Source organism: Mus pahari, chromosome 1 (assembly GCF_900095145.1).
Source record: "Mus pahari chromosome 1, PAHARI_EIJ_v1.1, whole genome shotgun sequence".
Taxonomy (NCBI): Eukaryota; Metazoa; Chordata; class Mammalia; order Rodentia; family Muridae; genus Mus; species Mus pahari.
In genome coordinates this window covers 141,276,417-141,299,434 of record NC_034590.1, presented here as the reverse complement: position 1 = coordinate 141,299,434, position 23,018 = coordinate 141,276,417, and the positions used below count along the sequence as shown (strand labels likewise).

Genomic DNA, 23,018 nt, shown 5'->3' with positions numbered 1-23,018 from the left:
CACAAGAGGCCTCTATATCAGGGTCCCTTCAGCAGAATCTTGCTGGCGTGTGCATTAGTATCTGGGTTTATACCAATCCATTCTATTGATCTTTCTGTTTAACAGTTTTATTTTTAGTTATGTAATCAATACACATGAAGAATTTGTCTTTCTTTTCAAAATAATCAGTAAATTTACATTAATAAAGGTAAAGGAGTCCTCTGGTTTTTTTTCTTTTGAAACACTCTGTAGCCCAGGCTGGCCTCAAACTTGCAGCAGTCCTTTTGCCTCCAACTCAAGTGCTAGGAGTACTGGCTTGTGCCACCAAGTAGTTGATATTTCCTTTGTTTTAAATTCAGTTTTAAAATATGTCCCTATTTTAATTGCTACTATACTTTTGATTTTGCAAAAGTGTCTGCACAATATAATCTATTTATACTTCTTTAGGGATTGATTTTGCAGGGACCAGGAAAGACAGCATGATGTCTTAAAAAGAGAGTGGATTTTAACATCTGTGAGATTCAGAATTTTCGTCTAAAGTCAATTCCATTTTACAAGTATTTTCCAAGGTGACTTTAGACATCTTTCTTCTGGAAAGGCATGCCCTTTTTAATAAATCCATCTTGGAAGAAATATTAAAATTGGGTTTTTCTCATCAAGAAAGTTATTAATCAGTTAGAAAGCTATTTCTGTCTTTTGGTTATTTACTTAGTTTAAACACAATTATCTGTTTGATTTGAAGTAGATTGTTTATATTGGACCAAAGGTAAAGTAGATTGTTACTAATTGCTTATAAAAATGAATAGTGTTTATGCTTCTTGTACTAGCTCCACTGTACAGTGTGAAAGTGAAGTCAGCACCCAGTAGACAGCAACAGTGTTAGGACTGAAGCTTGGTAGTAAAGCGCAAGGTCAGAACTCAGTCCCAAGTACCAGTGGTATGGGGCACAAAATGTGATTATTTTAATTGCATTTGGACTGTAAGTATCATGTCTTAACAAGATAACACATAAAGCTTTGAGTTCTCCCCCATCTGAGTAGTTGAGTGAAAACTTATCTTAAATGCCAATGCATGTGATGATTCTGCTCTTTTAATCACCTCAAGACTATAGATTCACATTCCCATGGACGTGTATAAGTTTCCTTTCACTAGAGACATCATAGTTTTTATAGTTTTATACATTTTATTAATTTCAAAACAGGTTAATGGGTAAGGCAGTTGTATGAAAGGTATAAATCTGTTCTCCGATGAATCATTTAAGTTCAGTTCCTTGTAGTCTTTTAGTTCAGTAGTATATTTTCTAGATGTTAATTAATTTTAAATTAATCAAAATTAAATGTAAAATCTCCTTAGTCATTTTTAAACTCTTACAATGCAGAAATTAATTTAGTAATTTAACACAGACACCACTACAGCAGTGTCTTGATATAAAGATTTCCAGATACATATTCTACCCTTCCTGTTCCTTGTCTACATAGACCTAACTGATGTCATCTACATTTCCCACCCTGTAACCACTGTGCAAGACAGGTTAGCTCTGTAGATAGCCATTTTTAACTTGTGATCCCCAGTAGTTCTCTTAAGATTTTTGATCCTTTAAATAATGAATTCTACCACAGAGAGAATATTTTTTCTACTTTCATCTTTAACTTTATTCCTTAAGATTAAGGAAATTTTTATTTGTATTCTCACTATTTCATTTTTCCACTAAGTAGTTGCTGAGTATACAATTGACAACTGTAGTTACAACACTTGGGGGGGGGGGGGCTAAGACAGAAAGCTCAAAAGTTCCAGACTAGCCTAAGCTACATAGTTAGTCAAAGGACTAACATAGTGAGATCCTGTCTCAAAGCCAAAAGAAGTGTGGTTGTCCAAGATGAAAACTATTTCTTATTCTGTTTAACAGTTTTGTTTTATGGACTAGAATAAGCACCTCATATTATTCACCAATTCTTTTGAGAAAAGTTTGATTTTAAGGTATAACTAACTGCTTACTTGGATCTTACTTGGACTTTTCTTAGAATATATTTGAAAAGAAACAGAACTATTTAGTTATAGTAGTGTTTCTCAATCTGTAGATCACAACCCTTTTGGAGGTCAAATGATCCTTTCACAGGAGTCATATAAGACCATCTGCATATCAGATATTTATATTATGATTTATAACAATAGCAAGATTACAGTTTGAAGTAGTAACAATAATTTTATGGTTGGGGTCACCACAACATGAGGAACTGAATTAAGGGTCACAGCATTAGGAAGGTTGAGAATCATTATGTTGTAGGAAATCCCATATTAACTGACCTCAGTTAATAATATTTGTCTGTCACTCTTGCAGAAGACCTGTATTCATTTACCACCTCCACAAGGAGGTGTACAAGCACTTCTAACTCTATTCCAGATGGTCCTACTCCTTCTTTTGGCTGCACATGCATTACTCACATGTGTATTTATATATGTGCCTGCAAATACTCATGCACATAAAATAAATCATTTGTAGACATGAGTTAACTTGTCAAACGGTTCAAATTTGGTGTCTCCATAGCCTATATATAATCCTACCTTTTCTCACTTTTCTAATACAGTTCCCTTTAATATTCAAAAACCTCAGTCTGATGATTGGCTGTGAGCATCCTCATCTGTATTGGTCAGGTGCTGGCAGTACCTCCCAGGAGACAGCTATAACAGGCTTCTGCCAGTAAGCACTTCTTGGCATCAGCAATAGTGTCTAGGTTTGGTGTCTGCGTGTGGGATGGATCCCTAGGTGGGGCAGTCTCTGGATGGCCTTTCCTTCAGTCTCTGCTCTATTCATTGTCCCTGCATTTCCTTTTGATAGGTACAATTCTGGGTTAAAAATTTTGAGATAGGTAGGTAGCCCCATCCCTCAACTGGAGGCCATGCCTATCCACTGGATATGGTCTCTACAGGTACTATCTCCCCTTTGTTGGGTGTTTTGGCAAATGTCATCCCCAATGAATCCTGGAAACCTCTCCCTTCCCTGGCATCTTGGACTTTCTAGTGGCTACCCCCATTCCCCACTGTTGCATATTTCTGTTCAATTTCCTGACCATTTGTACTTCTCCCCTGTCTCCTCCTAACACCTGATCCTGCCCCTCCCTTTTTTCTTCCCCCTCCTCTATCCCAGGTCCCTCCCTCCCTCTATCTTCTTTGATTATTTTGTTCCCCCTTCTAACAAAGGATTGAAGCATCCACACTTTGGTCTTCCTCCTCCTTGAGCTTCATATGGTCTGTGGGTTGTATCATGGATATTCCGAGCTTCTGAGCTAATATCCACTTATCAGTGAGTGCATACCATTTGTTTCTTCTGTGACTGGGTTACCTCACTCAGGATATTTTCTAGTTCCATCCATTTGCCTGAGAGTTTCATGAAGTCATGGTTTTTAATAGCTGAGCAGTACTCCAGATGCAGATGCTTGTAGCCAACCATTAGACTGAGCCCAGGGACCCCAATGGAAGAGTTAAGGGAAGGACTGAAGGAGCTGAAAGGGATTGCAATCTCGTAGGAAGAAGAATAATATCAACTAACTGGACCCCCAGAGTTCTCAAGGACTAAGCCACCAACCAAAGAGTACACATGGAGGGACCATGGCTCCAGCTGCATATGAAGCAGAGGATGGCCTTATCTGGCATCAGTGGGAAGGGAGGCCCTTGGTCTTGAGGAGGCTTGATGCTCCAGCTTAGGGGAATGCCAGGATGGTGAGGTGGGAGTGGGTGGGTAGGTGGGTGGGAGAGCACCCTTATAGAGGCAGGGGAGAATGGGAATGGGATGAGATATGATGGCATGGGAGATTTGCAGAGGGAAAACCAGGAAGGGGAACATTTAAAATGTAAATTAAACATTTAAAAAAGAAAAAAATTTAAAAAGATTCAAAAATCTTGAAAGAAATATAGCTGTTTGTGTTTTTGTAAACACATAGACTATTGCTTCAAAGTATTGAAAGTTTCTGGTCAAGGTGTACTATTAATGACTATGTTATAAAGATACCGAATTGCCATTGTAAATAGTGAAGGTTTTGTGTATGTGCATGTGTGTATATATAAAAATTGGCAACTCCATGTATAACTTTAGAAAATACCTTTGTTATAAATAGTGGCTTTACTCTTCTGTATGTAGGCAGATTAACTCAACAGTTGCTTATAGAATGAAGTCTGATTTTAGATATGTTAAATATGATCTATAATATATAATTGTGTATCTTTCATTAGAAATTATACATATGAATTATATGATACATGAATGTATTGGTTAAGTACTGTTCTTAAGTGTATTGTTTCTGTAGTGATCAGATGATTATATATATTTTGATAAGGTATATCTTTACTTAAGGTTTTTATAAACTACATCATGTGAGTTTATTTGATGCTGTTTATTTCCTTGTTTTGTTCTGTTCTGTTCTTGAGCCAAGGTCTCACTATGTTACTATCTAGCTCTGGCTGGCCTCAGACTCATAGAGATCCAGCTGCTTCTTCCTCTCCAGTGAAGGGATTAGAGTCCTGCACTACCACACCCAGTCTTTGTTGTAGTTGCATAGTTCTAAGAGCTTGGACATCAGAATCAAGCAGATGTGGATGTACATAGATAATAGTGTACAAAGATACAGTGTACATAGATGGAGGGAGAGAGGGAGGAATAAAATCCTTGTAATACTAGCAAATAAGAGGGACATAAGTGCTAATGAATTTTAGTTTAGTGTCTAGTTGATTGGGCTTAGGAAGGTACTCAGTGGGTATGAATGATTCTGGAGAAGCAAGAGGACTTGCGCCCTAATGTTACCTTCTGGTTTCTACACCCTCCTGTACACACACACACACACACACACACACACACACATCTCTCAACACATGTAAGATAAACAACAGTTAACTGTTTTAGTTACTTTTCTATGCTAGAAACTGCTAAAGTAATTGTAAAGTAATTGGTTAGGAAGTCTTTTTCGCTCTCTCTTAGAAGTTAAAACTTTACAACATGAAACCATATTTATTTAATGAGTGTATTTAAATATTTGTGCTTTATATTGTTCATTTTGGGTGGTAGGGTTTTTTTTTTTTTTCTGCCTATGTTGGCACTGGGGATTAAACACAAGACACTACATACATTTAGTAAATGATTTATTAAGGTATTTACAACTAACATAATTAGACCATTTTTAAATTTGTTTTTTCTACTTAGATAATATGTGTTTGGGTTTTCAAGTATAGAATTGAAAGTTGCTAAACGTATTCAGATTTCTTACAAAATATTTCCTCTTTTTGTAAATTTTTGTGGAAAATATTTTTGATGAATTATTGGCACTTTGTTATATTTTTATTAGAGGATAAAACTTAATTGACATTGACTTTAGATTAAGTCTAAGGAATTTACTTCTTTAAACTTATGTTTTTAGGGCAAATGGTACCATCGGAGGCAAGCTGTAAAAGAATTACATAGTACACTAATCCGCCTTTTAAATGAATTGCTGCCATGGGAACCAAAGTTAATGAAGGCTTTTCAGAGAAACAGGTAACAAGTTTTGTGATGTATATAACTTATTCTAAGTCCCCATTTATGATTTTGGGAAAATGTAATAAAATCATTATATTTCTTTCCATTCATTTATAATTCAGCAAATACAAAAATATCTCTGTGATTTACTTTCTAATGGAAAAAATATACAGAAATCAAATGTGATAAATGCTAGTAGAAAAGGGCATGAGGAAGGGAATATCAAGTTCTTGTTTGAGACTGAAGGCTCCTCATAAAGCATACTCTAATATGTGCACTCTTAATGCATACTCTAATATTCATTAGAGAGAAAAACAGAACAGAAGGGGCACAATCTCTAAATATAGAAACATATTTGATATATACAGGAAGCACAAAGTCAGTTACAGCCAAAGAAAAGTGATTGATAAAGGTAAAGGTAGCCAGGTCGGGAATTTAAGAATTTGTGTTAACCAAGATGAAACGTTTTCAAAGGTTTTTAACAGAGACAGAATATTGTCCTCTCTGTTGGGCTTGCTTGCTTGCTGAAACTTGAACCCAGATCTTTGCACATAGCTAAGCAAACACCACTGGGCTGTATTTCTAACCTTAAGTTCTTTTGATTTGGTTAGGTTTTTGTTTTTACATTGATTGGTTGGTTGGTTGATTGATTTTGTGTGTGTGAAGGTTGGGTATAGGGTGTGGCCTAAAATACACTGGTGTTTGCTGTGGTGCACATGTGGGGATCAGAGAACAGTGTGCAAGGAGTTGACTTTTCCCTTCCTACCAAGTGAATCTTGGTAGCAGGCACCTTTACCCATGTGAACCATCTCGGCAACTACCTGACATTAAGTTTTAAAGCAATTGCTCTAGCTGCTGTTGAATTGACTGTAAAGATGAAAGCAGTTGAACTTGTTATAGTGTAGTAGTCATCCCCCCCCCCAAAAAAAAAGTAAAGGAGAGTAGCTTGTAGTATCATACATGACAGGAAGTGATTAGGATTTAGATATAGCTTCAATGTAAGATTGGAAATTTTTGACTAAATATTTTATTATGGAATCTGTGATAGGCTAATGCTGTTGTCAACTTGGTGGAACTTAGAAATGCCATGGAAAGGAGCGTGTCTGCAAGGAATTTTCTATAGTAGGGTAACTGAGATAGAAAGGCTCACCCTAAGTATGGAGGAGACACTGGACTGAACAAACAAGAGAAAGGGAGGTGACTGCAGCACTCACCTCTCTCCTGATGGTTAGTGCAAGAACCAGCCACTTCAGGCTCCTGTTGCCAGGATGCACTCTCAGACTGAGACAAATATACCCCTTCCTTCCTTAAGTTGTTTCTATCAAGTATTCTGTCCCAGCAGTGAATGAAGTAGCTAATAAATATGGTAGAAATTCATGAGTAAAATTCTCATGCCTAAAATTTTTGATCTAGTAAGCTGTCATCATAGATGTGCCATTAACTGAGACAGGAGTGACTGAAGGAGAGTCAGGTTTGGGAAGTGAGAGGGATTGAATAGTTCGGATTTAAGCATGTTAAGTTTGATATATTTTCTAGACATCTACTTGGTAGTAGTGAGTAGGCATAATGTGAGTTATATAAGTAATCAAGAGCATTACTAGTTTTGAGGCACAAATTTGGGAGTTAACCAGTATTGATTATATTTAAAGCCATGAGATGAGTAAAAGTTATATGGACAGTGAACATTCCATTGTGGACATTTGTAATTGAGGTGGGTGAACAGGACACTTTGAAAAGAGGCTTTGGAAAAATGCTTAGTAAGATACAAGGATAACCAAGGAAGAAAGGTGTCTTAGAAACTAGTTGAGTTGAGGAAGAAGAAGCTATGGAAGAGAATTAGGAGGGGAACTGAAGAGTAGTACGCCTTGTGACCTCTGCCATAAAATGGACTAGAGAAGTGAGGTAGCACCAAGAAATACAGATTGGGGTATAGGGAATGCATTTGGTTTTTTTTTTAATTAAAAATTTTTGTTTTTTAATAAATTGTTTTGGATTAAATGGAGGAATGACAGTAGAGTAGTAAGTAGACATGAGGAGGTACATGTAATTGGCAGTGTTAACATTGGTAGAAAGGTGGGAAATATGAACACAAATGAAGGTGTTTGAAGACAAAGATGTAAGCATATGAAATATTTTTCCAATTATTTTTTTCCATGAAATACAGGTAGTCAGTGGCTGAGCGTGAGGATGGCATCCGACCATTGTATAGATGTCTCTCTATTCTAGTCTTATAGATAAAAAGGGGAATGTTGCTAATTCATGTCAAATCAAGCATGTATATGACATGTAGATCCATCCCTGGGACTTGTTGGCCAGGCTACTTGGTGGGCCCCAGGCCAGTAACTCAGGCCCATTTTTCAATTCAGATAGAAAATTTTAGTTATCTATTGCCTTTTTTAAATAGTTTAACCACAGCCCTCAAGAGAGATGGTGTGTTTAAACTTTATTCAGAAATTTAACAATGTAGCCTTTAAGTTTCTTAAGCTTATATCATATGTTTTGTCTTCTTGGATAATTGGCAAGACTGAACTAATAGACATTTAGATACACTTAAAACACAGAAAAAAAAATGTTTAATGACAATTGAAAGTATTTCAATATTTAGCTTAAAATGCTAAATTAATTTAACTTCCAGAAGGTCCATATTACGTTGGTATATTTCAGGAGCCGCCTGAAGAAAGACTATGATGATTTCCGAAGACAGCCTGATCATGGTCAGTTCACTAGAGAACTATGGACTACTGACGAGTGTGAAGGGAACCCTGAGAGAGAGGCTCCTAAAACTGAAGTCAGTAAGTCTGTAGATGCAGAAGAACCTCTAGACACCCTGGAGAAAGAGCACGAGGGTTCAGGTAGGCATTCGAGCTTTCTAAATGTAAGTATAAAGAGAATTTGCTGTTTGTTGTGAAGGCAAAAGGTAATCTGGTCAGTGAATGTGGTTGAGGAAATCTGATATTTTAAAGAAATAATATCCATATCCTTGGAAGTTATTATTAAATTTTAAGAGTTTCTGGAGCCAATGCCTAAACCTAAGTTACATGTATGTCATTGCTTGTTACAGATCCTGCACTGCTAATCTGTTACTTCTTTGGAATTCATTGATTATCTTTTTATTGTTACTACTCATAAAGTTCTGTTGGCAAAGTTTACTGTAAATGAATTTGACAAGTCATTAAGAGTGTGAGGATTTTTTTTAATGAGATGTGGCCAAAGTTCTTGGCCAACTGAGACCAAAGTAAACATATTATTCTAATAAGTATGGGAAGCTAGACCGATTGATTCATTTGCATGTGCCTCATTTTAATTCACCAGCAGCATTCTTTATGTAAGAAGTTGATGTGAAAACTTAACGATGATGTTTTAACATAGTTCATGTCTTTTGTGAATTGAAAAAGTGGACTTCTTCTGACCAGATATGACCATAAATTATTTAAGGGTAAAAATCAGGAAAGGTTGAACATTTGTTTTCATTTAGAGTCCTTAAAGACAATATAGAATAGCAACCATTCTTCTATGATATACAGTTTTCCCTATGTAGAGAAAGAAAACTAGCTTAAACCTCTCTTTAGCCGTGAGTTTTTCCTTAACACACATAGACAGCAGGATTACACCAAAACTAGTAATAAGTTGCTCTAAAGCATATTTGGAATACGGAAGTCAGCTTGTCAACCTTCTTCCGTAGTGCCAAAGCTTTGGAATGTTTGTACAATAGATGACTTAAATGCCTTCTCAAAGGGTGACTTTTTTATTTTTTTTTTTAAATTGGTGTTACTCGATCACTGTTTTCTATAAACAAAATGCTTGTTTTTATAATTTTCAGATGATATGAAGTTATCAGAAGTAGGCTTTCCTATGGCCAGAAGCAAGTTGTTGAAAAAAGAATTGCCTTCTAAAGATATAGTGAAGACACTGCCTAAAACACTTAAACGACAGTCCAAACAAAGCAGTTACCTAGACGATAGCACAAAAGAGCTTTCCCCAAGGAAGAAAGCAAAACTAAGCACAAATGAGACATCAGTTGAGAACTTAGAGGTCAGCATGCAGATTGACTGTTTGAAAGAATCAAAACCTCCAGAGCTGCCAATTTCAGAGTCATTTGCCTCAAAGGATTCAGTACCAGTGTCTACTCTCCAGAAAGGGACCAAACCTATTCAGGCTTTGCTTGCAAAGAACATTGGGAACAAAGTGACCTTAACAAATCAACTGCCCCCTTCCACAGGTAGGAGTGTTCCTGCTGTGGAAAAGCCAGCTCTGTCTCCTGAAGAAACAAGCCCCCTAAAGCCAGCATTGACCTGCCTCACCAGTACAAAAGGGCCTTTACAGATGGTATACAAAATGCCCTGTGGTCAGTGGTTGCCAGTAGACCTTCATAGTAGTTCTGTCAAGATTCAGATGCAGCCTATGGTGGATTCTAAAACAGGAGAAAAGATCATGCAGCAAGTTCTTATTCTGCCTAAGAATTTTGTGATTCAGCACAAAGAGGGGAAAGCAGTTGGAAAAGAGATAGCACCACCTCAACAGAAAGGCACAGAACACTGTTCACCTTGCCCACAGACAACAAGCGTAAACTGTTCTTTAGTATCTGTTCCTATCACCTCTGTTTCTACCCAACTGCCTAATACAGTTCTCAGTAAGACAATTACACCTTCATCAAATGTGAGTGCTAGGTCACAGCCTTTGTCACCTGTAACCTGTGTAAGTAATGTATTAACATCACCAGTTAAGACTAGCCAAAGTGAAGCAGGAAAAGTCAAGAGTACAGTTTTGTCCACCACAGTCTCCCAGCCTAACACTTCACCTACCATTTCATCAACAGTTCAGCCTCTCTTGCCAGCAACAACACTACATGAATCTACAGATCCTGGCAGTTCCCTCCCCTGTTTTTCACAGCAAACTGTTGATTCTTCTGAGGCAAAGCAAGAACTAAAAACTGTATGTATACGAGATTCACAGTCAATTCTTGTTAGGACTCGAGGTGGGAACACTGGAGTTGTAAAAGTACAAACTAATCCGGAACAAAATTCACCCAATAGTTTATCTTCAAGTTCTGTTTTCACCTTTACTCCTCAATTTCAGGCATTTCTTGTGCCAAAATCAACATCATGCTCTGCTTCCTCACAAGTAGCCGGAGTAACTACTACATCTAGTCTACCATCTTTCAGCCAAGCACCTACGACTGTGTCTATTTCATGTGGCTTCCATTCACCCACGGGAAAAAATGTCAAATCTACACTAGGCCAAGCCTTCAGCAGTGGTTATGTGGGCCCCATGATAGAAAAAACGACATACATGCCCTCTTCACCCTTGAAGCCTTCTGTTTCTTCCAGCCTGCTGCTACCATCAACAACAAATAGTTCAGTGAGTGTAATTAGCATATCAACAGGAAATTTTGGGCAAACCAATACAAATGTTATTCATACATCAACTAAACCGCAACAAGTAGATTATATCACAAAAAGTTACCCAGTTACAAGATCAGAAGCAACAACAGCAGTAAATGGCGATGTGCTCAGTGAGACTCCAGGTCAGAAACTGATGCTGGTGTCAGCTCCATCTGTTCTCCCTTCTGGCGGTGTACCTTCGGTTAACATGGCACCAGAACCAACATCTGCAGGTGTTTCTACCCAGAAGGTAGTTTTTATTAATGCTCCAGTTCCTGGTGGCGCTTCATCCTCAGCTATTGTTGCAGAATCATTAAAACAGACACTTCCTTCTCCCTTGAATAAAACATACATTAAGAATCCAGAGCAACCCCAAATAGTACTAATTCCCTCTACAGTTGGAGCACCAATAAAAATAAATTCTTCACCAACTGTGTCTCAGATTAAAGATGTGAAAATTGGACTAAACATAGGTCAAGCAATTATAAATCCTCCAGGAAATCTGCCAGCTATGCCATCAATTAATATATTACAAAGTGTAATGCCAAAAGGTGAAGACAAAAGTAGTAAGGGCTGCATGTCGCCCATCTCACCAAGCAGGGACTCCGTCCCAGCAAGCTCAAGTATTGTGAGGCACAGTCTTCCTCCTGCTAGTGAGTCAGCTGGAACTGCAAACATGTTTTCAGGAATAGGAGCAAGTGTACCTTTGAGTTCCCTTTCAGTGACCACCTCCCCTGCTTCAGCTGGGACACGACCTCCTGTTTTAGTCAGTGGAAATGATAATTCTTCCAGAATTATGCCTGTTTTGTCAAATAGACTTTGTCCATCAAATCTAGGGAACACTGTGGCCATATCAACTGTGAAAACAGGACACCTCGCATCATCTGTTCTCATTTCAACTACACAACCAACAGTGTCTCCCAAATGCTTGACACCAGCTCTGCAGATTCCTGTGACTGTTGCCTTGCCTACACCTGTAACTACTTCTCCAAAAATTATCAACACAGTTCCACAGTCAGCAACAATACCAGGAGCCACGCTCCCTCTATCTCTCTCTAAAAGACAGTCTCGAACTTCTCTCCAGTTTCAATCACCAGGGACTACAACTATAGTGCCAACAAATGCAAACACAAATAAGCCTCCAGCTGAATTATCCCCCTCACCAAGTCCAGGTAAAATAATTAATATTTCCAATGTTACTTCTATGCCAAACCAGCATATGTCCCCTTCATTAGTAAAAACTACTCTCAGTAACAGTTCTATTGCAAGTGGCTCTGCCATTCACACTTGTTCCCCATCATCAAATATAACTAGTCTGGCAGGTGCTCCGTTCAGTGAACCTTGTATTCAGCAAAAAATAGTTATCAACACAAGTACACCTTTGGCACCAGGAACTCAGATCATGATGAATGGAGCCCGGTTTATTGTTCCGCCGCAAGGTCTTGGAGCTGGTAGCCATGTCCTCCTTATCTCTACTAATCCGAAATATGGACCTCCCTTAGTTTTTAACAGTGGCCAAAGCATATTGGCTACACCAGTAGATAATCCTGTCCAGAAGATCATACAGACACCAAATAATTCTTTAAGTGGACAGCCTTTAAAGCATTCTGTAAGAAACTCTCCAAAGATTGTAAACTCTCTCGGAAGTCCAAGTTCTCTCTCTGCAGTACATACAACACCACACATCGTAAACACACCTGCTAAAGTCTATGTTCCACCTGCACCACCAGCAGCATTGACTTCAGTAATTAAGTCCTCTCCAGCTACTCTTTTAGCTAAAACATCTTTGGTTTCTGCCATTTCCTCCAGTAATCCTCCACTGTCAAGTAGCACATCGGTATTTCATTTGGATACCTCTGTCAAAAAGTTACTGGTTAGCCCAGAAGGAGCCATTTTAAATACCATACATACTCCAGCAGCTAAGGTATCTTCATTGTCTTCATCTCTTCCTCCAGTTGTATCTGCTAGTCAAAATCCTGTATCTGTCTTCCCTGCTTTTCCGTCATCTGGTTTAGAGAAGCCTGACACAGCTGCATCTTGAATTTAGACTGACTGAGCCAGTTTTTAAATAACAGGGCATTGTTTTAACTCCCATAAAAGTTTTAACTGTTTATTATACTGTTGAAAACATATTGTTCATACTTGCGCGAAAACATACTGTCCATACATGTGTGTGTGTGTGTATGGGGGTCAGGGTGTGTCTTAATGTACCTTCATTAAGTTGCCCAAGACTTTGTTTTATTGGAGAGGAAAAGGTATCCCATTTCATTCATTGGTGTGAGGATGATTTCCAAGGGTTTTTTGTTCAAAATATGTCATCAAGATGTACTTGTCTATATAACAAAAATAACAAAGTCAAGTTTGACTAGTTTAAGTAAGCTAGCCTTTTCACACTTATATTGATATGTTTCTTCTTGAATTTGGATTGTTGTGGTGTATCTACAGTATAGTAGTATTCTGTGTCATTAGTGACATTTTTGTTTCTGTAAAAAGAATATATATATATATATATATTTATGCATTAGAAAATGCAGTTTATGGTGTAAAATTGTACATATTCCTTAAATCCCTAATAATCTGTACTAAATATATGTACAAAGAACAATACTGTCTTATTTATGTTTTGTTTACATAATGTATAGTTTTTTAAGTATTTTAGTAATTTTGGACCAGTGAACTGTTAGCAACAATGCAGAAGAATCTGCATATAATAAACTGAGTTGCTGTATTTCTTTGTTTGAATACCATTTTTAAAATGTGTTCTTGTCCATTGAAAGAATACATGGTATAAATGAAAAGAGTCCTTTAAAACTTTGTGTTAAAATTGGGAAACATCTAGAAGTGATTGCACTTTCACAGGCTTTACTCTTGATGGGGTTTCCTTCCCTGTATAACCCGGGAGCTGAGTGGCTTGCCCAGTCTTAGGTGACTCATGGGCAGTAGAGCCAGGGCATGAATCTAAGGCTTCACATTCTGTCTCCATAGTTCTACTTTACTTCTATTTTGAGGTTTCCATTCAAAATTTTGTGGTTTCAGACATTTTTTAAAAAAATAGAAAAAAGTCACCACCAAATTCTATAATAACAAAAAGAAATGGGTGTTTTTTTTTTCAGATAAGTATATTTGGTTTATGACTATGCATTCAAAACATGTTTCTTAAAACTCTTTTAAAGGTTTCTCTGTGCTCCTAGGCAGGCCTGGAACTTTCTATGTAGCCCAGGCTGGCCCTGCCTCAGCCTCCCTAGTGTACCAGGGTTATAGACATGTCTGGCCATGTCTGGCAAAACTTAGTTTTTAATAATCTGGGTTTGTAAAAGGTTACAAAAGTAATGCAGAGTGGTGGCATTACCCTTCACCTTCTTTCTCCACGTACGTTTCTGTTTACATTGAGGGCTTGGTTCATTGTTACTAGTCTTCCAAATTATGTTTAAAAACATGAATTTGTCATTTGAAATCAAAAGTGAGAGAAAATAGTAGTGCTCTTTCATCAGTGCTCTTTAGTCAGAGAGCAACTGCTTAAGTTCTATTATGAAACAAATTTGGTGGCTCAGTTTTGACTCAGGGCTTGACTTTGTAGTGCATCAGAATGTGCCTCATTGTAAATAAAAGGTAGCTTTGTATTTACTGCAGTTCTATTATTACTTTATTGAGACGCTCATATATACACATTCAGCTTACAATATTAAGCCTCATCACAGCATTCTAGTCCAAAACTTAAAATAGTAGAAGAAATGGGCCTAGGTCTATGAGATAGCTCAGTGAATAAGGGCATTTGCCACCAAACCAGAAACCTGAGTTCAATCCCCATGGCCCACATGAAAGAAGGAAAGAACAGAGTTGTAAAAGTCATTCGCTGACCTCTACAACATACACACAAAATACTATTTTAAGATATTTTTTTCATTGTTTAAAGAAAAAAAGCTAGAGAGATGGCTTAGTGATTGAGAACACTTGGTGCTCTTCCAGAAGACCTGAGTTCAGTTCCTAGCCCCCCGTACCTAACAGCTCACAGCTGCTCAGAGGATCCAGTGCACACAAGCAGCATGTACATTCCACATACATAAATAGAAGAGAAAAGGGCCTAAACATGTCCATTCATATTACATCAAAATGATGTTCTTAAAGTAGAAAGGATAACAAGCATTCCTAAAATGTTCACATTTCTCAAACAATTGTTTATACTGATGATATATAACTCAGAGTTTGAGGTATCATCTCCCTTCTCTGAGTTGAAATCGTGATTATAAGTTCAAGTTGCTCCATGTCTCCCTGTCATTACCACATGGCAGTACCTTCATGATACTGCAGTCACTTATAGCCTGAGGACATCCCTGGGTCACTACTGTATGTAAATGCCTGCTGTTCTGAAGAGGAACCTCATCAGTCACTGTTATCCCAGCACTGGTACAGGGTGTTTGACACATACTTGTTGAATAGAACCCTAGATTGCTTAGTTCACTTTGTTTTGAAACAGTAGAATGCTTGCCTATCATGTGTTCATGAGGACCTGAATTCAGTCCCCAGCACTGAGGAGAGAGAATCAGGAAGATCTGAAGTTCAAGACCATTCTAGATACACACAGCTCTGTCTCTTAAAAAAGAAGTAGGTTGACCAAGTCTTCAGTTTCAGAAATGTTTTCAGGCTGCGTCCTTTGAAGCCTTTCTCATTCATATTTTCATGTTGATTTTTTTTTTTTCAGTTTTCTTTGTTTTTCCCCCCTCATAGTTTTAGGTTTAGTTAAAAAATGATGTGGTTTTGGTTTTCTTGCCCAAAGTTCTTAGACACATTTAAGATGTTTTTGCCATAATTTGAAATTAAGGGATTTTGATATCTCAAGTGGCTGAGCTTTTAAAATCAAACTGTAACATGAAAGTGGAAAGGACTTCTTTGAATTTCCTTTGGAGATCTGAGATAACTTCAAGTCAAGTGGGGGCATTTTAACAACCAGGCAAGGCAGATGTTTACAAGTGCTCCCAAGCTCAGCATTTGTAGCTTGAAGTACAGTAATTCAATCAGTTATTAAAGTCAGTCTTACCTTCTCACAGACTTAACCGTAGCTATTACCTTTTGGCTAGTTCTTTTTTCCTTCCTTAAATAAGTATGCCTGCTGTTTACCATAGCAACAATCACAATGTCCATATCAGAATCTGTAGGCATAAATTTTTGCTACCTACTTTTAATAAGGGTTCTAGCCCACCACCCAGCAGAGGTAGTGGAAGAGAGAAGTTATTAGGATACAGGGGAAGTGGACCTGTTAATGCAATAGCTTTTTGGGAAACAAGCTTGATATTCTTTGGCAGCAGTCCCATAGCAAACAAACCAAATATGACCTTTAACAGGCAGACACCAGCTGTAGTTCAATCCTGAAGAAACTGCCAGGCTCACCAGCCAGCCTGAGGCTAGGCTGCTGAAGCAGCAATCTGTGGCAGGAACCTCACCAGCAGTTCTTGGGCAAGTTTCTTTCATTGACAGCATTACCACAAGTTGAGCTCAACAGTACTATGTAAGGTGAACCAATACATGTGTGTTGTTAGGGAAGAATAGTGAGGTGGAGCAAAGCAAACCAATGCTCTGTGCTGTCCCCCACTGTCTGTGGGGTCATATTTATACTCCTTCATCAAGTGTCCATTCACATGTTTGCTATAACCAAACATCCTTTCACCTGTATCTGTTTCTGGAATATATTCTTTCATGTGATTGCTTTAGCAAGACATTCTTCCACCTGTGTGCCCCAGCAAAACAACATTTGACATAACTAACTTTCCAAAGAAACTAGAAGTTTCCACTTCAAGAATCTCCATGGGGAATCTGTAGAGGCTTGAGGCATGAATTCAGGACCATGGTGTTAGCACTGGAGGAGAAAGATGAGGTGGTTCTGTAAAATTGTTCTCTGACTTTGTTAGCTCCCTCAGAGTGAAGCTAGTGTTACTTGTCCTGTATAGTGGGCTAACTGGAAAAGGCTGTTTCTAGTCAGAGGAGACTGACTAGTCTGATCACTCTAGGCCCCACCTGGCTCCCAGAAAACAGAGCAGAGCAGCACCGTGCCCTGAGCCCTTCTCTGACCATAAGTGAGCACACTGCAGTGGAGACCTGTGCTTACCAGTGGGATTGGATCTTCTAGGTTCACACTTTCTCCATAGCAAGTAAGTCAATCTTACCTGAAATGTTTACAAGGATCTCCTCTCCCTGAGACCAGCTCTTTCAGTCCAAGCAGCACTGAATTCAGAGCCTCGACCTAACGTCAGGGTGCCAGTGCCTTAACACTCGTCCATTTCTACAGAGGTGTTTGTCCTCTGATTCAATGTGAGCATCTCTAGATGGGGTAAGCTGTTGTTACCACACAGGTTCCTAGCACCACATGGTACTTCTGCCTTTAGCACAGGGCTCCCGGGATTGCCTGCAGTTGACTGTGAGACCAAGGAGTGGCCTTCAGAAGTAGAGCTAGATTTCTCACCTGGTCTACCTTCAGTGTACATTCTAATTTCTCCCTGGTAGACTCAGCCCAGACCTGTTGCCCCTCACCTGATCCTGTTAGAGGGACACTGAAGAGACACTGTCCACAAGGAAGAGAGGTTTGTCAGTGTGTGATAGTGTGAGAGGCTTGGAGAGCCCTCCAGTGAAATGGGCCTTCCCCATCAAGCCATGGGTCCCTCTGAAGATGTGAGTGGGCTTCAGAGGTTCTTGTGAAGCAGGGTGGGGGTAGTAGGGTGGCAAAAGTCCTGATTAAGTCTCTTCATCTGTCTGAAAGGGGAATCGGGGTATTTTAACAATTGAGAAAGGCACAAACATTGTTTAGGGTCTCATTGGTTTTTGTTGTGTTTATAAGTAAGCATCATGTGGTGATGAACATTTCTTTAAACAGCCTTGAGTTTTCTGTAATTCTTTGTAATGTCTCAGCAGGTCTCAGGCTCGTGGCTCTTTACAACCATCCAGTCTTCCTAGGTTTTAATAAGAACAACCTGTTCTTAATATTATTTCTATTTTATAGCTCTACCTAGGAAAGTGATACTGGTTGCATTTAGGGTGTGTTTACTGTTAAGAGCATCAGGTTTGTGAAAAGGAGCTGACCCAATGAACTCAAGGTTCGGTGAGAGACCCTGTGTCCAGAGACCTACCCACCACTGACCTCAGTCCTCACAAATACATAAATATATACCGCAAAGAGAGGGGAGGGAGGAGAGAGACTTTAACATGTTCTTGCAGGATCACTTTAAAACACAAAGCTCCCTGGTTAATATTGTCCAGCCCAGAAGTAAGTTATTCTAACCCTGTAACGGGGTCTTTTATGAACGCTCCCTAACACCCTAACTCCATCACACTCTGCCCAGTTCACACACTGGTCAATAGGTTGCTTTTAAAAGCTGCAGAGTAGTTCGTAACTTAGGTGCATTTCATTTAAAGGAGCAGTGGAAAGTCAGAAGAGGTGGCCGAGCTGTTAAGAGAACTTGCTGCTTCCAGCAGAGGAGGTCCCCAGCACCCACATCAGGCAGCTCAAAGTCTCCTGTAACTCCATCTGCAGGAAAGCCGTTGGGCTTCCGATTTCAGTAGGAATCGGCATGATCTACACATACATAAATGTTGACACACATAAAAATGTCTTAGCAAGTCATACTCCCTGATCGTCCATGTGAGTTCACCCCTCAAAATAATACTAACGATGACGATTTAATAGCATTACTGCCCAGACAGATAATATACATTAAGATGTTTATTGAAGCTTTTCCAAGGTTAATATTTCTCACCATTCCTCAATATCCCTCTGCTTGCCCCGTCACGAATTTGGCACTGGCCTGTTAATAGAGTTGTACATGCTGCAGCATTCTAAAGCAAAACTCGGGCCATCTACTCAGCCTTAAAGCAGAAGTGTGAGGGAAGTTGTTCACCGTTCTCAGGAGTTCCCCAGCTCTCAGGGTGAGTAAGGTGGTGGTGAAGAGAGCTTCTCATAGGCAGGCGGAGCGTTGGGAACCTGAGAGGAGGAGAGAGAGGAGAGTGGGCTTGGCAGTGGGGCGTGGTCTGGGGGCGGGGATTGAGGCGAGGTAGTTTGCATTGTATTTATACTTTTGCTGTGGACTGAAGCTTCTAACCATTCATACATATCTTTCACCCAATGAAGTAATTGTTAAATTTTACCAATGCCTATGCTGAGATGTTGGAGGGAAGAGAAAAAGAGAGACAAAGGTATTCCCAAAATCGAAAACTGTATTTATGCTCAGATTATTCGTCAGAATTTCCAAGTCCTAATGAAAGTCAGGGGGCAGCACCTGTGCCACCACAGCACACGTGTAAAACTCACAAGACAGTCTAGGGGAACTGGTTCTCTCCTTTGACCAGGTGGGGCTCAGGGATCAACCTCAAAGTTGTCAGGTTTAGCAGCCCTGAGGCAACTCGCCTACACGTGAATTCTTGAATCCTGAGTATCACTCAACCCTTCATCCTCAACACATAGGACCCTAAAAGCACATTAAGGGCTGGGGGAGGGGGGTTAGGGACAACTCAGTGATAGACATCATTAAAAGATGGAGTCAAGAGACACATTGATCTACCAACTGAGCATAATGTGCCAGTCATTCAGCTAAGGCTCACAACAGTTCAAGGAAATGTTTTCAAGGGGAAAACTGAGGCATAAAAAAGTCACTCGTCCTAGCTCACAACTAGGAAGTCATGGAGCTGAGACGCAAGCATGCCTGTCTGACTGCAGAACCAACGCTGGCCATTGCTCTGCTATGCTTAGTGTGCACCAGTGCTATGTAGCAGAAATGCATGCAAGTCACATGCAGGATATAAACGCCTAGTAGCTTTTACCAAACTACTATGTTTCAAGTGTTTAATTCATGTGGTTGTGGCTCAGCTCTCTAGGAGAAAATTTCCCCCTTGTCTTTTACATGTAGGATTCTCATTGACTGTAAAATCTAAGAAGACACAGATTAAAATATATATTTTCCCACATTTGTTTGTTTGTTTATAAAATATACAAAAGAACAATTACCATTTTGATCTTAATGGGGGAAGAGCACACGTGTGGATTGAATGTAGGGCCTCGTGCATGCAAAGCGAGTGCTCAGTCATTGAGCTAAGATACCAGCCCTAGTTATAAGCATTATCGGTCAGTTAACAGTTTAGTTAGTGACAGTAAGTAGATTCAAGATTACACTTTAATAGAAATCAGCTTTGTTTACTTGGACTGAAAGCAGCTGACAAGAAAATGCCCGGATGCATGACCACCACCTACCACGGGCTGATGGGGTTTCTCTTGAGAAGACAGTCGGCTGTCCTGGTGATCAAGACCCTCACATGAGCATCTTTCCCTTGAGGTATTTTGAATACCAGTATGACGCCTTTTGTCCTGAATTAATATAAAGTCATAAGAATTAATAATAATATAATAATAATAATAATAACAACAACAACAACAACAACAGAGTGAGTTCCAGCCAGGGATACACAGAGAAACCCTGTCTCGTAAAAAAAGAAAAGAATAATAATAATAATAACAGTCTGCTAAAGAAAAGAAAAAGGAAACAATGCTTTAAAAATGAGCATTAAGGCTGGAGAAATGGCCCAGTGGTTAAGAGCACGGCACTGGCTACTCCACCTGAGTACCCAGGTTCAATTCCCAGCCCCACAAAGCAGTTCATAACTGTCTGTAACTTCAATTTCAGGTGATCCTATGCTCCACATAGACGGACATGCAGGCAAAACACCACGACACATGAAATGAAACTAAAATTTTTTAAAACGTATACATGTGAAAATGGGCATTGAGCTAGCTGCTTCTGCTTATTAGACAGGCGCCCTCATGCCACTCCTTTACTCTTCACTCCAGTCCTGAGATCTGTAGTAGCAAGATGACACAACCCACTTCTCAGAGTTGTCAGGACTGACTAAAGTGCCTGGCACCACACTGTTACTAACTGGGGAGCCTGGAAGAGAAGACTACAAAGTGATCTACAAAGTGAACAGTTTGTGAAATTATCCTTCAGAAATGAGATGACCTTGAGAGAAATCTCACTGGTGACAAGCTTTTGCTGTTCTTGCAAAGGACCTGGATTCTGTACCTAGTACTGGTACTGTGCCTCACACCTGCCTAATACTCCAGTTCCAGGGGATCCAGGATCCTCTTCTGGCTTCTGCATGCATATGGTATACTTCCATAGATGCATGCAGACACTCATAGGCATCATAGGGAATAGAATCTTTAAATATAAATAAGTAAATAAATAAATAAATAAAGATGGGCTGGAGAGATGGCTCAGCGGTTAAGAGCACTGACTGCTCTGCCAGATGTCCTGAGTTCAAATCCTAGCAACCACATGGTGGCTCACAACCATCTGTAATGGGATCCGATGCCCTCTTCTGGTGTGTGTCTAAAGATAGCTGCAGTGTACCCACATACATAAAATGAATAAATAATTCTTTTTAAAAAATGAGATAGGGGGCTGGTGAGATGGCTCAGTGGGTAAAAGCACCTGACTGCTCTTCCGAAGGTCCAGAGTTCAAATCCCAGCAACCACATGGTGGCTCATAACCATCCGTAACAAGATCTGATACCCTCTTCTGGAGTGTCTGAAGACAGCTACAGTGTACTTACATATAATAAATAAATAAATCTTAAAAAAAAAAATGAGATAAAGGAGAAAGCTAGGAGTGATGCTATACTTGTATAATTCTGGCACCAGGAAAGCCAAATCAAGAAGTCCATTCATTTGAGGCTAGCTTGGGCTACAGAATAAGAACTCCCTCAGAAAAGAAAAAGAGAAATGAAGAAAGAAACCAACTTGTAAGCCGAGAAAACCATTTACTCCTGGAGTTGGTTTTAGTATTTTAGCACAGCAGTAGAAAGCATAAGACATAATCATTACTGCACCGTGTCACATGATTACAACACACTTACCTAGAACTCTTAGGCTAGAGACTGCCAGCTAGGCTTTCTGGGAGATCGGAACGTCTCAAAACAAGGTTTTAATATTCAGTCCAATAATATAGCCCGAGAAGGTGGCTCGGCCAGTAGAAGTTCTAGTCTAATATCTGGAACTTGTACAAAAGTCCAAACACAGCAGTATGCACCTATAGCCCAGAACCCCTGCGCTGAGAGGGTGGACGGAGACAGGAAAGTCACTCCGAGGCTCACTGGTCAGTTAGCCTGAAACACACAGAGCTCAGGCAGGAACAAGAGAAAACCTGTCTCAAAGTGGAAGGCAAGAGCTGGCTCCCAGAAATTGTTCTCTGACGTCCAGGTGAGCGTCATGGCTTTGGAGTGCTGGCCACCACTCACACATGCACATCCACACCAAGTCTGATGGAGCCTTGCCCTCCTCTTCTTACACTGGAGATGCTAAGGGGCAGAATACATTTCTATCTTATAAGAAGTCAGAAACTCTGATTCACTGATTACGTGGCATAGGTTACGCTGGAATCTTATCAACCAACCAATCTATAGTCAGTGTCTGCACACATAGGCATGCTCTGTATTCTTAAACTTGAAGAACTTGAGAGAACGCATCATCATTTAGTCATGTCACATCAAGCTAATAATTGTGAATTGGGTAGAAAATGAGTCCCAACACACCAAGTCATTGTGGTTTTGACAAGCAGAAACACAAATGAACTTTTTATTTTGTTTTTTCAGTAGAGAAATGGGGCTGGAGAGGTGGCCCTTCGCCTAGTATCATAGGAGCACTTACTACTCTTAGAGAGGTCCTAAACTCAATTCCCAGAACCTACGTTTGCTGGCTTACAACTACTTGTAACTCCAACCCCAGGGAGACCCTCTTCTGGCCTCTGTGGACACAGGCACTCTCGTGTGCATACTGACACACACACACACACACACACACACACACACACATAATTTAAGATAAATAAAAGGTGAAGACATGCTAAGTAAAAACGAATAAACGTTTTCTGCCGTGTTTTTGCCATGGCTAGATGGTGTGTTTTGTAAAACATTGGCCTGTATGGGACCATGCCACCATGCCAAAGCATTCCCCCTGAGAAGTCAGGCCATGAGACAGATCTGATATAAAGGGTTATTGGTGAGAAGGGAAGGGGGGAGAGCAAAACGGAGAGGGAGAGGGGGAGAAGAGGCCGGCTGGGGACACCATGTGGGGGAAGAGAGAAGTGAGGAGAGGAGAGGAGAGGAGAGGAGAGGAGAGGAG

General features: G+C 39.6%; 2 protein-coding genes across 6 annotated transcripts in view; one reads left to right on the top strand and one right to left on the bottom strand.

Moving 5' to 3' along the window:
• The window catches only part of Kiaa2026 (KIAA2026 ortholog), a 96,608-nt gene extending 83,017 nt beyond the window's left edge, over positions 1–13,591 (top strand). For all 3 annotated transcript variants that reach the window (XM_029536632.1, XM_029536629.1, XM_021197671.2), the window contains 3 exons: positions 5,385–5,500; positions 8,147–8,334; positions 9,303–13,591. In XM_029536632.1, coding sequence (XP_029392492.1) covers positions 5,385–5,500; positions 8,147–8,334; positions 9,303–12,904 — 3,906 coding nt within the window. In that variant the 3' untranslated portion in view covers positions 12,905–13,591. The remainder of the gene's footprint in view (positions 1–5,384; positions 5,501–8,146; positions 8,335–9,302) is intronic.
• Positions 13,592–18,554: 4,963 nt separating this feature from the next.
• Mlana (melan-A) overlaps positions 18,555–23,018 on the bottom strand; it is a 14,205-nt gene continuing 9,741 nt past the window's right edge. For 2 of the 3 annotated variants that reach the window (XM_029545664.1, XM_021186686.2), the window contains 2 exons: positions 20,093–20,206; positions 18,555–18,829 (listed from right to left, as the gene is read on the bottom strand). In XM_029545664.1, coding sequence (XP_029401524.1) covers positions 18,770–18,829; positions 20,093–20,206 — 174 coding nt within the window. In that variant the 3' untranslated portion in view covers positions 18,555–18,769. The remainder of the gene's footprint in view (positions 18,830–20,092; positions 20,207–23,018) is intronic. The other variant, XM_029545671.1, reaches the window with a different exon arrangement.